At 40.8% G+C, this 13,524-nt stretch overlaps 1 protein-coding gene across 7 annotated transcripts in view; it reads right to left on the bottom strand.

Annotated features, from left to right (window-relative positions):
• Positions 1 to 5,806: 5,806 nt before the first annotated feature.
• LOC124116482 (rho guanine nucleotide exchange factor 10-like) overlaps positions 5,807 to 13,524 on the bottom strand; it is a 63,409-nt gene continuing 55,691 nt past the window's right edge. For 6 of the 7 annotated variants that reach the window (XM_048382961.1, XM_048382960.1, XM_048382959.1 and 3 more), the window contains 5 exons: positions 12,482 to 12,744; positions 11,843 to 12,000; positions 10,151 to 10,293; positions 9,579 to 9,756; positions 5,808 to 8,092 (listed from right to left, as the gene is read on the bottom strand). In XM_048382961.1, coding sequence (XP_048238918.1) covers positions 6,945 to 8,092; positions 9,579 to 9,756; positions 10,151 to 10,293; positions 11,843 to 12,000; positions 12,482 to 12,744 — 1,890 coding nt within the window. In that variant the 3' untranslated portion in view covers positions 5,808 to 6,944. Of the gene's footprint in view, positions 8,093 to 9,578; positions 9,757 to 10,150; positions 10,294 to 11,842; positions 12,001 to 12,481; positions 12,745 to 13,524 lie in introns of all 7 variants that reach the window. The other variant, XM_048382962.1, reaches the window with a different exon arrangement.

Raw genomic sequence — 13,524 nt, 5'->3', positions numbered from 1 at the left:
ACTCATATAGAATCTATCTATTATACAAGGTCTGTGTAAATTAATGCAGGAATTGTTGCTTTAAAGTATGGCAAGTTGATTCTCGGCACATAACACAAACATAATTTAAACCTTTAATCTTTAAGATTGCCACTGATGTTCCTATTACTGGAGCAGTTTCTTGTAGCCTTGACTGATAACAAGTTAAATAGAGAACACCAGTTCAGCCGTTTAACAAATGTCATAAATTGAAGGAAAAAATAACAAGAACATTTAAGAAAAAAATTGCGCATACAAATATTACACAAGATAAAATCGTACATAGAAAAGGTGGACCTCAGTCAATATGAACATCTATCCCAAGGCTGTGGCACCGTTCTCATTTGTCCATCTTTTACAACCTTACAATTTGTTTGTTTGTTGTTTAATGCCAGTCTCAGCAAATATTAGAGCTATATGACAGCGGTCTGAAAATAGAGTCTGGTCCAGACAATCCAGTGATTGACATCATGAGCATCGAGCCACGTAATTGGCATACGATGACATGCATCAACCAAGTCAGCAAGCCTGACCACCCGATCCTGTTAGTCGCCTCTTATGACAAGCATAGTCGCCTGTTACGGCTACAACCTGACAACATGATCCTGATACAGCAACAACATCACAACACTTCCACAGATTAAAAATATAAAAAGGCCAAAGACATCATTTCCATTCAAACATTTGCTTACATTTTACAGAAGAAATGCCAACAACTGGGTGAGAGAATGCCTCTCAGTATGACTACCCAAGGAGCGATACAGGTATATCACCATATACATGTACAATGAGCAAATGAAGCATTGTTGTCACATGATTAACAGGGGTTATACGATTCACAGGGTTCCGCAAACAATTTGAAAACACGATGCACCCTATGTAGTTCTATCCAGGGCCAGGAGTACATAGTTAGGCCAGGTGAACATATTTTGGGCAAAACCTCTCAGAAATCAACATTTTTTTGTTACTTTGGGGATGGGCTTGGATTTTGATCGAATTATTATAATTTGTTTCAGGAAATGGTGGAAAAACACTATTTGTGTTACGGATTTACTCCCCAAAACAGAGTTTTGAAAAAACATGAGTTATGTTTGTTGTTTAACTCCACACGCACGGCCATCTCAGTTTGTTTTGTTTGTCTGTTTGTTTGTTGTTTAACGCTGCACTCAGCAATATTCCAGTTATATGACGGCGGCCTGAAAATAATCGAGTCTGGACCAGAAAATCCAGTGATTGATATTGTGAACAACACTATCAGGGGTACCCCCACCCCCGAAAAATAATCGCTCTTCCACAAAATTTCCAGGCTCTCCCCATGCATTGTGTCAACTTGACAAAGTAAACCAATTTATTTCGAGACCAACAAACTTCAGATTCAGATAATCCATACCAGTTTTCCAGAACCCTGATATAGTGAACATATACACGCAACTTCCAACTACTGATAATATACACAAACTTACTTCTCTAGGTATGCTGGATATCTATACTATCCTGAACACCACCATGCTCCTACAAAACAAATCATTAACATTTCTACATTACGACAGTTATATCACGGCATGTGTGAGGGAAGCCCATGTGGTGCCGGTCAGTGAAACATATATGTACAGGCATGCTGAGGACATGCCAAGGATACAAAAGGACAAATCTCAGATTCAAACACATAACCAGCAGATCCTGGCACATGTAAGGGACCTAACTCTGTATGGAATATTGCACTAAATACTGCTTGGGAAGACTTGAAGTGTGAAATACAGCATGGTTAGCTCCGACGTATCATTCCATATTGTGTGAATTCCCTGTACCACATTTAGAGGATGAGTGAGTTGGGTTTAACGCCGCTTTTAACAGTACAGCGTGTTAGCTTAATGTGGGGGGAAAGCCCAAAGTGACGCATGTCTTAGATGTATACCACTTCGGTGAAAGCCACGAGCACGTGTATGGTGCTGATAAACCTAGAATCATAATCATGGTGAACCGGGATTCGAACTCACGATCATAGGTTTCTGGCGTGCACAAGGGACGCAACTCTGCACAGCGAATTGCGGCGCCTTCAACGACTGGGCCACCCGTGCTCCCAACATTTTGAGAACTATGTATAACATGAAGTAGGGTTATCTAGCAGTTGGCAGGAGAGCAACTGAGGGTAAAAGCAATATTCTACCCAAACTGGGAATTTATTTTAACTTCACAGGTACGAGGGGCATTCCATATGTTTTGCAACTTCAATATAAGACAAAGTCGCAGAATATCTTTTGAACTTTTATTTTTCAATATAATCTCCATTCACCTCAATACACTCATTCCATTTGTCCTTCAAGCTTTTAATACTACTTTTATAGAAATCCCCAGATTGGCCCTCTAACCGCGCCTCTGTGGCAGCCTTTATGTCCTCGTCATCCTGGAAGCATCTTCCACGTAGGGCAGATTTCATTTGACGGAACAGGAAATAGTCACTGGGGGCTAAGTAAGGCTGTACAGTTAAATCACCCAACCTACAGCCAAGACTTAGCCCCCATTGTCTTATATTGAAGTTGCAAAACTTATTGAACACCCCTCGTAAATAACATCTCAAGTGACGTATTAAAAGCATCCTTTTCTCCTTATTGGTCCTGTTATCAGTGAGATAGAGGCTACTTCACACATAACATCAGGATAACCCTCTCAAAGCAAGGACTTTTACCAACATGTAGACCTAGATCCATGTGTGAATAAAAAATAGTTGCAAGTTTACTTTCTTTATAAAACACTTACTTGTTATTTTCATAACTTAACATAAAGGCAGGTGTCTGGAATATTGCACTGATCTGGTTTACATTGAATGTTTCCCTCTAATCTCTCAATACAGAACACAAAAACCAATAGTACAGGAAATTGAAGTGATTACATAAAAAATGTGCCCTTTGCAAACAGGACATTAATGGGTCAACCAGCATACATTGATAGAAGCATTTATAAGATAATAAAATAGGTAAGGAAATCAACAGCATCTTTCCTCTACTGACTGCAATTTTCCTATTTACAATCATCTAGACGTAGATTGATCTAAAAACAACATTTCATATTGATACTGTTCTAATTATTGCACAACAACATCATAATTTGTTAGCCTTCGAAATTTCATGCTAGTCTGCTAGCCCATGACTACTAAATTGTGCTGAGGGCAAGTAAAAATCTAATGATGGTAGGTCTCATTGACCAGTAGGGCAGTAATCCTGAACCACTTCCTAATGCTTCAATTTTACTACAAATTGGAACTAAATAAAACTGACAGAATATGTAAACATAATACACAGTACATATTTTTGTCTTCATCAAGCTCATCTTCTTGAGCAAGGGAGTTAACTGACTATAAAAGTCCAGTTTCCACCCTTGCCGAACTAGGATTGAATCGCTGGGCTCGGTCGTAGCACCACCAGTCCCTCCTATCATCCTACTGACCAATCAGATTCCACCTCTAAGATCACTTGCATTTGCTTCGTACAAAATGGGGCGCCTCGTCAAGACGATCTGGTCGATAATCAAGATCTATATTGTTATAAAAAGGGTCTTACTTTGCGTAGTGCATCAAGTCAGGTGAGAACCTTGAAAGAACATGCAGAGATTTGGAAAGTATATGTTGGCGCCGAGTTGATGGTTAACATGCTTTGTAAATCCTGCAACTGTCCGAAATCTGCAGGGCAGTTAACGAACCGGATGTCAATTTCGTGACCCGATTTGATTGGACTATGCATAGATTTGTTAGTCCAGCCAAAATATAACTCCATAATTCCAGCGTAGTTTTATAGCCAGTTAACTCCCTTGCCTCGGGAAGATGCATCAAGCAGGTCTATCTACAAACTCCGAAGACGAATGAAAAAAAACCACATTCGTTGTCCTGAAAAGTCTTTCTCAAACTTTGAAGTGATAAATGGAAACTCAGCATATTTCAATTCTGTCCGTAGTGTTTTTAATAATAAGAAATACAAAGAAGCATTTTCAAAATGATAAACTTGAATTCATATGCCCTTTAATCAACATACAATTCAATATGTTTAGTAAGTAACCCTCATCCCACATCTTGACATATTCTGTATAAAATCTGTAAAACAATGAAAATTCATTTAAAATTGCCTTTTCAAAATACCGAACCTCCTCAACACACTGTGAGGCTGGCTGCTGATATTGAATGGTTTGCTCTCCTACGCATGAACCAGGAGCCTGTAATCATTATCATTGCTATGTTGTAATTGCAAACTCTCATAATTCCTCTGGTGGGTTCACATTCTTGAAATGAACTACTTCTGGGCTTAATTTGTTAGTAACCATGGAAACAGTATGGCAAGATAAACATGTCAAGAAGCTGATTCATCAAACAATATCTAAGTCTGTAGGCTGGTAAACTCCATTAACAAATCTGAACAAGAAGCTTTAGTGCACGAACAATTTCACTGCAACAATTTCACTGCAACAATTTCACTGACAAACTGACAAACACTCAAGCAGGTCAGTCCATGACGGCAGTGTTTACAAAGTCGCTGAAAGTCAACGTTTAAGTAGACGGAGATCACCAGGATAACACTTGCTATATGGTCCCTCTAATGACAGGACAGTTACACCTTGTGATGCAGAAGAGAGGTGTGTACATATATATAGTTTTATATTTATATTCAGTGTATACAAATATATTCATGATCAACAATAAATTAGAAACATGATATGTACAAACATCCAGTACAACACTGTACAACAAGCACCGTTATTTGATAATTAGTACAACATTACCGGGGGGCATCTCAAAGGTCATTTGATCATTTAGCAAGATCTACCTGAAATTCTCGAAACACATCTCGTTAGATATATTTGGATGCATGTAAGAATTAGATACATCTCTAAGCTCCATGTCATTACTTAAGTGAGTGAGTGAGTGAGTTGGTTTTACACCGCTTTTAACAATATTCCAGTTATATCGCGGCGTGTCAGCTTAATGTGGGAGGAAAGCCCAAAGTGATGCAGGTCTCAGACGTTTACCACTTCGGTGAAACCCATGAGCACGGGTATGGTTCTGACAAACCTAGAAACATAATCGGGGCGAACCGGGATTCGAACACACAATCATAGGTTTCTGGCGTGCCCAAGGGACGCAACTCTGCACAGCGAATCGCGGCGCCTTAGACGACTGGGCCACCCGTGCCCCCTCATTACTTGAGCCAGCGATAGTAACAGAGTGAGTTTATTTTGTCACATTTAGCAATATTCCAGGAACCTGACTGAGCCACCTCATGCTTCACCCACAGGGCAATGGAACCAGTGGTCAGTGAGACAAGCCAACACGCTAACCGCTAGGCTACCCCACTGACCTAAATAGATGAGGAGACCCAGGTTAGCGCTGACTGAATTGGATCAGATGATGAGACTCTGTGGATGGGCGATTGCATGTCACTGACCCGACAACATTGTTGCTCACTCTTTCAGTCACTGATTATTTACCAGCCGCTCCAATACACCTGGAATATTGTCATGGCAACAAAACAGACAAAACAGCTGGCCCTGGTGCGGTGATGTGGCCCTTGTACTGATGACAAAACCTTTAAACATTTCAGTCACAGATCTGCTGTCTTCACGCCGACACTCTCCCTTCACTCACAGCCATCTCAGTTTTTTGTTTTTTTTTGGTTTGTTTTTTTGTCTGTTTGTTTGTTGTTTAACGCTGCACTCAGCAATATTCCAGCTATATGAAGGCGGTCTGAAAATAATCGAGTCTGGACCAAACAATCCAGTGATAAACATCATGAGCATCGATCCACACAATTGGGATACGATGACATGCATCAACCAAGTCAGCGATCCTGACCACCCGATCCCGTTAGTCGCCTCTTACGACAAGCACAGTCGCCTTTTACGGCCAGCATGGGTTGCTAAAGACCTATTCTACCCCGGATCTTAACAGGTCAAACCCCTTGTACTTTCTCTGCTCACATCATCAGAACATAACATGAGAAATAACAAACTGGAAGTCTTGCACAGAATTCAGGACAATTTTCGTACGAATTACCTAAATTTATCATTCAACACTGCAAAGAGGCATACCATGTATTTCAAAATTACATTTCAAAATAAATTCTTCAAATATTGTATACAAGAATAATCTAAAATGATTGTTAACCAAAACGAGGAAAACAAACCTCGGTCAACATACATTCCCCATTTAGAATGATCAAAAAACATAACAACAGCACTGGTAACCTTGGTAACAAAGCATAACATCAGCACTGGTTACCATAGTAACAATGTATAAATCTGAAAGAGTTTTAAAAACAATGCAAATAGTGAATAATCAAGATCATTGAGTTGTTCATTAATCTACAGTCATGTTCTAGTTGTGGTTTTGAGACAAAATGTAAACTTACATCATCATTCAAAAATTATGATTTAAATATGAAATCTGCTAAGTGCTGACCAACACAAAATCTTCATACCACAAGGTAAACTGCAAACGTCTGAGACGAACTTCAGATGTTCACAAAGATATTCTGAAAACATTTTGCAAAACAGACCCCAAATCGCAACTGTCATTATTGTTCTAATTTTTAACCATACCTTACCAGGAGTTTTCACCAAAAGTACCTCAAACCACACAATAAAGGAATTTGGGACTAACAAATATTTCATCATATAGCACTGAAAATGCAGTGATAATTCAAAGAAAATAGAAATGGCACTAAATTAATAAAATATTATAAAGCAGACATACAAAGAAATTGTGTTACTGATATGTTTTCTTGTATGGCTGACAATGAAATATTCAAAAATGTACATGGCTAGTCACTAAACAAATCTCTGACGTGCTTGTTCAGTTTACAATCAATCACGTCAGCACAGGAAATTTTCAAAAATAATGTTCTCGATTCAACATGCCATTTCAGACACCAGAACAAGTACAGCTAGAGCTTATAAATCCATAACAAGAGACTTGCATCCTCAGACGTCCTCTGTTTGGTTGTTTTGTTCCAGTCTACATAGCCATCCCCGCCTCCCACAACGATCACAGCATTGCACGGATTCTTTCTCATTGTGGCTGTCTTGTGTGCCTGGGTAGACCCCCCACGATGCAGTGTTCCATGCCGACTTCTCACGGACGCACTTGTTGCTCTAAGTCTCACCTCCGACCCCCATTTGACAGTCTGACCATCCTTCCGTGCCGACAAAGCATTTTCTGGTGAACCCAAATCACTTGGAAGCTCTTCAAACGAGGAGATCGCATCTTGGAAACTATCATCCTCATTTTCTTGTTCCATGTCATCGTCAGTCTCCATCAAGTTCTCATACAACAAACGTACTTCATCTTCCTCTTCGTCCGCCAACTCGGAGTCGGAACTTTCAAAATTTCGTTTTGCAATCTTGTTGGCGAGTTCACTCCTGAATGAGAGAGTTTTTGATTTCAATCTCTTTGGTTTATCTTTCTTCAGACTTTCACTGTCTTTGACACTTTTCCTCCTTCTAGCACTCTGGGGTGTCTTTGCAGAATTTGACTTATCATTTGAATTTGACGTGTCTACTTCAGCTATTGGTTGAAGAACAGAATTCGATTCTGAGGCTGTTTCAGTCTGACCAATCACAGGTGATTCACCAGTATTTTCACTAATCGCTGACAGCTTATCAATTTCTGCCTGCCAAGTCTCTGAATGAGACTTCCCATCAGGGGAGATAACTCCATCTGTTCCACTGTCACTGACAGGGGAGGTAATCCCTTCAGTTTTGTTTTGATTGACCACAGTTGCCCTGTCATTGAGACTGGGACGCTTTGGCCGGAGGGAGGACCACAAGGAACTGTTCCGGTTTAGTTCAGCCACACTGCTAGAGTAATAGATAGGAATCAGAAACTTGACAGGTCCACGGTGAGAGTGGAGCGATATTTTGGGCCGACCACTAGCCAATGGGACACCATCTTTCAATCGAGGTAGAGGGAGTGTGAGAACAAAGCCGTGATTGGTCCCTATCCAAAGCAGACCCTTGCTCGCGGACAAACTCGTGATGACACAGCTGCTGTAGCCATCCAACTGGTCGCCATTGATGACCTTGCTCTTCCTCTCTGCATAAACAAACACAAATAATGATAGCGTAGGAGTGAGTGTGTGAGTGAGTGAGTATGGTAGGAACATTTCAACACCAAGAAGAGTAGGGGCCACTAACGTGGCTATTTCCCCGCCCTTGTTGCAGAATTTATGACATAATTAAATCTAAACAAACCCTAACCTTTTTTAACCGAGGTGGAACTTGTCATGAAATTGTAAAAAAAGAAGAGTTTGGAACCTAAGTCCATCTTGTTTCCATGGAAAATTTCTAAATAGCAAAAGGCACCAGTTCAGCATGTACCTGACAAACCTGCAAAGTTTCATGAAAAAATATTGAACGGTTTATGAGTTATGCTCCGGAAACGAACCCTACCCTCACAGAACAAAAGTCCATCTTGTTGCCATGGAAGACGGACGTACGAACGGACAGAGCCCGTTTCTATATCCCCCGCCAACGGGGGATAACAACTGAGATGATAGGCAACAGTTTGATTTCACCTTGGGTCAGGACATTCTACAGCTTATACCTGCAGCTGTAGGGGATTTTTATTGGTGGAATGCATGGGTCATGAGTGGAGAGGAGTGGAGTTGAGTGGAGATGTGAAATTGGGTTTAATGTTCAGTTTAAGATTATTGCACTTCTACAGCCATATGGTTGGCGTGCATGCGTCAGTGTGTGTGCGCGCGTGCGCGTCAGTGTGAGTAGCTGCTTGGGTGGATTGTTGGATGTTTGGGCTGTAGGTAGAGGACCAGGTGGAGGGATGTTTGGTTGGTAGTTGGTTGGATAAAAGTGTGCTTGGGTGAATATATATGGACCAGCAGAACAGTGAGTGAGTGAGTGAGTTGGGTTTAACGCCGCTCTTAACAGTATTCCAGTTATATCACGGCGTCCCGGCACAAGAACAACATTAATGGTCACAAATGAAGTAATGTTTGACTAACTGTTGAGACCATACACCAGTTGTTCTACAGTAGGGCAGGCAATGAAGTAATGTTTGACTAACTGTTGAGACCATACACCAGTTGTTCTACAGTAGGGCAGGCAATGAAGTAATGTTTGACTAACTGTTGAGACCATACACCAGTTGTTCTACAGTAGGGCAGGCAATGAAGTAATGTTTGACTAACTGTTGAGACCATACACCATTTGTTCTACAGTAGGGCAGGCAATGAAGTAATGTTTGACTAACTGTTGAGACCATACACCAGTTGTTCTACAGTAGGGCAGGCAATGAAGTAATGTTTGACTAACTGTTGAGACCATACACCAGTTGTTCTATAGTAGGGCAGGCAATGAAGTAATGTTTGACTAACTGTTGAGACCATACACCAGTTGTTCTATAGTAGGGCAGGCAATGAAGTAATGTTTGACTAACTGTTGAGACCATACATACACCAGTTGTTCTATAGTAGGGCAGGCAATGAAGGACAGCCCTGTTTTGCAGAAGTCTTTATGATACCGGACATTTAAAGATTTTCAGGGAACAAGAATGACTAGCCTACCTTCCAGCAGTCTGTTGACGGCAGACGCTATGTTGATTTCCTGGAGGTTCTCTAGGGTCTCAGTGTGGTACAGACGTAGCTTGGCCGAGTCCTTGAACGACACCCAGATCCCCACGCCAGATGTGGTGAACTCGTGGATGATCAGTTCCTCGGACTCAGAGGACAGATCGTGTGTTGTCTAGATATATATCAGTCAGGAAGTCAAACATATGTTCTTAGGCTAAAAAAAATGATAGTCTTGGTTATCAGGCACTGCCATAAAAAGTCTGCCACGTGTTTCTTTTTTATTTCCATTCCCACACCCCGAAATAATCTTTAAATATTCTGTGTCTCGAACACACGAGGCCGGCAGTTTAATCCTACAATACTTAAGAACAACATGATTTCCCCCAAATTATTATTATTATAAACAAATAGTATTGCAACAGTGTCCTTGCAATCACTATTGCATAATAGTGGTATACCAACTGTAATACTATTGCAACTGTGTCTTAACAATCACAATGCTATTGCGATAGTTTCAATGACCCCAATATTTGTCTCTATTCTCAACATCATAAAAGTAAACTTACCCTTTCTTTCAAGCTGTCAATTTCCAGGACAAGGATCTTGGTTGTCAAGGCAACCCAGAGGTCATCGTCAATGACCTTCATGCAGGAGATGATGGTGTTGGACAGATTTAAGGAGTGAGGGGAATTCACGTTCCAAGCGCCATCTGAAACACAAAGCAACACCGCCTTTAGCCTACTGCAGAAGGTGGGGGACACCAAGAACAAACTTCACAAATTGTAATAATGGGAATAAAACCCTGGTTTTTGGCCGTACAAGTCAATACTGCACCCACTGTGCTACCTCTTGTATCAAAGGGTCATGATAAATCTTTAAGCTAATCACTAACTCACTCATTTCAGTATGTAAAATATTAACTGATAGTGGTTGTATATCCTAAAAGGGGCAAAATGACTCCTTCACAAAGTGGCCTCCCTTGGTGTTTCCAGGATCTGCTGATAACAGGTTTGAATCTTTATTTGTCCTTGTCATGATCCTTGGTCTGCTTGTGGGTTTCACCGAGCCTTTGGCGAGGCAAATACCAATTAACGGGACGAGGTTGATATTTCCCATATTAAAAAACACGAGTGATGAATTCTATTAATCATTTTCACATTTTTGCTTCCCAATTAAGGAATAGGAGCCTAATTGCATTAAACATTAACATAAAAAAACATCGAAAAAAGTCCCACTTCCGGTTATCTAATTTGCATATCTAATTTGCATACTTATGTCATTGGGGTATGACATACATGTTTTTATGTCATAAGCTTATGTCATGGATAAATGCTTTAGTTAAATGATAAGATCTGTTTCACACATTCAGGTTTCAAAATGAATAGAGAATCTCACCCGAATGTCTTTTGATATCAAATATATCAACAAGTGTCGATATATTTGATATCAAAAGACACGAGGGTGAGATTTTATTTATCATCCAACATTATTCTTCTAACTTTTTCAGTTTGTAGACTGTAATAAGCAGTGTCTTAAGTGTAAAGAGTACTGATAACAGTTTCAGTAGCAGAGCCATTAGTGATGTCATTTGATTGTGACGTCATGGTAACCAATGACATCACAATGGTCTGCAAAGCATTGTGATGCAATTTCATTGCAGCGATATCTACAGTATAGATATCGCTTGATCTCACCCAAGCGATATCTCCTGTGGGAGCCAGTTTAGGATGTTAAATGTATGCTAATCTGAATATCTGGCTTTTTAATATTGTTTCATTACATGTTTTAATTCAATGTGGTTTCTTCAAGCCTGTTTCACTCACATGTTTCACTCATGTTTTGATCCTCTATACATCAAATGTATCCTAAACGTGACATTGTATCATGACACCCTAAAGAAGGGACTACCAAGTGCACATGAGACAAGCATGAACACTTTTTGAGAAAATGCAACCACAAACTTGTTTGTGATTTTTTTCAATCACAGGACCTTGACCTTTGGCCTTTTCATGACATTTGCGAAAAGAATTCCCCAGTGCCAGTTGGAAGAAGTCCAATAATCTCTGATTTCAATTATCTTTGTGTAGTAGACATTAGACAAATCACCGGCAGCGGTGGCTTTAAAGTTCTAACAAAACGCTAAAGCAGTCCTGTGTGATGGGGCTGCTATTGACCCATGTCTGCAACATAAACATTAGCTACAATGACAATGATAATGGTTGACATCTGTACAATTTTCATGTGAAATAATCTCTTACCCTTATCCCTGGAGAAGACTGCCACGGACCCATTGACCAGTCCGCAGAAGATCCGCTCGTCCACGTACTTCATGGACACTGGCGCTGCTGGCAAGGTGAACTTTGCCACGGCTTCACGTCGCATCCCGTCCGAACTGGTCAGCGGGAAGATGAGAATCCTGCAAAACGAAAGTCAAATTAACAATCTCAAACTTGAATAAATCAATGACAAATATCCCCCATAGCTTCATTCACAAACGTAATATAACCCTGAAGGGTTGAACGACTGTACTTGTGTGCTTTGAGCTATACTGAATACTGATTGGTCAGTTGAAGTGACATGCTTCATTGTTGAGAACAACACATATGACATCGTCAATTGTTTATATCACAAACTGATTACATCACATACAGCTTTATATTTAAATCTAGTTGCTTATGAGACCGACCGACAAAAGAAACATGAAATTAGAAAAATAAAATAAAATGAATTTTGACAATTCTTTTGTGAACGACTAGGTGAAAATAACATGAGATTTTTTCACCTCTGCTGTAAGATATGGGGAATAATGTGTGTAAAAAGCCTCAATCTTATGCTGTCTCAAAGGAAAATATCATAAATATATGCCCTGAAGTTGTTAAATATATTCTTTTCCCTACTCATTGTCAATAGTTCCCAGCCAGACACAATCCTCTTCATATGCATATTCCTTCACATCTTTAGCATATCCTGGGATGTGCTCCGTGCAGGTCACCTCGACGTCTGCCGCCTTGAAGCTCTCGGTGAGGCTAGGCTTGGAGTTGTGTATGGAGATGATGGAGACCTGCCCTCTGGTGGCAGTCGTGGTAACCACCCACAGGTGCTGGATGCCGAGCCGGGTGCCGGAACTGGACGTCATGAACACCGGGATGGCGCACATCATCTGCAACAGGAACAAGGCTGAATTTGGACCAGACAAACCAGCGATTTACGTAACGAACAACGCCCTAAGCTGTCTTGGGTACAATGATATGGAACCAAAGAAAGTCAGCAAGCCTGACACTCGATGTTGGGCACTGGGATCAATTCTACCAGAAATCCTCACGAGAATCGTAATAAGATGGAAACTGGACTTTTGTAGTTAGTTAGCTCCCTTGCCTCGGGAAGATGGACGAGTAAATGCTTTAACAACGAGGCTACCCCACCGCCCCTCAAACATTCTACCCAATGATAGGTGGCTGTTGAATCAAGCCGGTGTCCAAGCAGTCAACCTTGCCTTTGAATCCCCATGGAGGACTGCCTCCGTGGCCTAGTGGTAGAGCGTCCGCCTGGAGAGCAGAAGGTCCGAGGTTCGATCCCCAGCCACATCATACCAAAAAACGTTAAAAGATGGTACCTGTTGTTTCCCTGTCTGGCGCTCAGCATTAAGGGCACACACACATGCATGCACATAGCTATATAAGTGTAATAATCATGGATGCGACGCTAAACCCAATTTCACCTCACCATGGAGGACAATAGAGACTCAGACACCACACAAGCCTCAAACTGAAGGGCATCAAACCTCTTTCTACTGTGCTAATCATAAATACTGTGTACTGGGGGCAGCGAGGTGAAATGTTTGTTTGTTTGTTGTTTAACGCCGCACTCAGCAATATTCCAGCTATACGACGGCAGTCTGTAAATAATCAAATCTGGACCAGACACTCCAGTGATTGACATC

Source organism: Haliotis rufescens, unplaced genomic scaffold (assembly GCF_023055435.1).
Source record: "Haliotis rufescens isolate VD_foot unplaced genomic scaffold, xgHalRufe1.0.p SCAF_42, whole genome shotgun sequence".
NCBI lineage: Eukaryota > Metazoa > Mollusca > Gastropoda > Lepetellida > Haliotidae > Haliotis > Haliotis rufescens.
The sequence above is the reverse complement of the archived record's forward strand: the minus strand, read 5'-3'. Positions and strand labels throughout refer to the sequence as shown.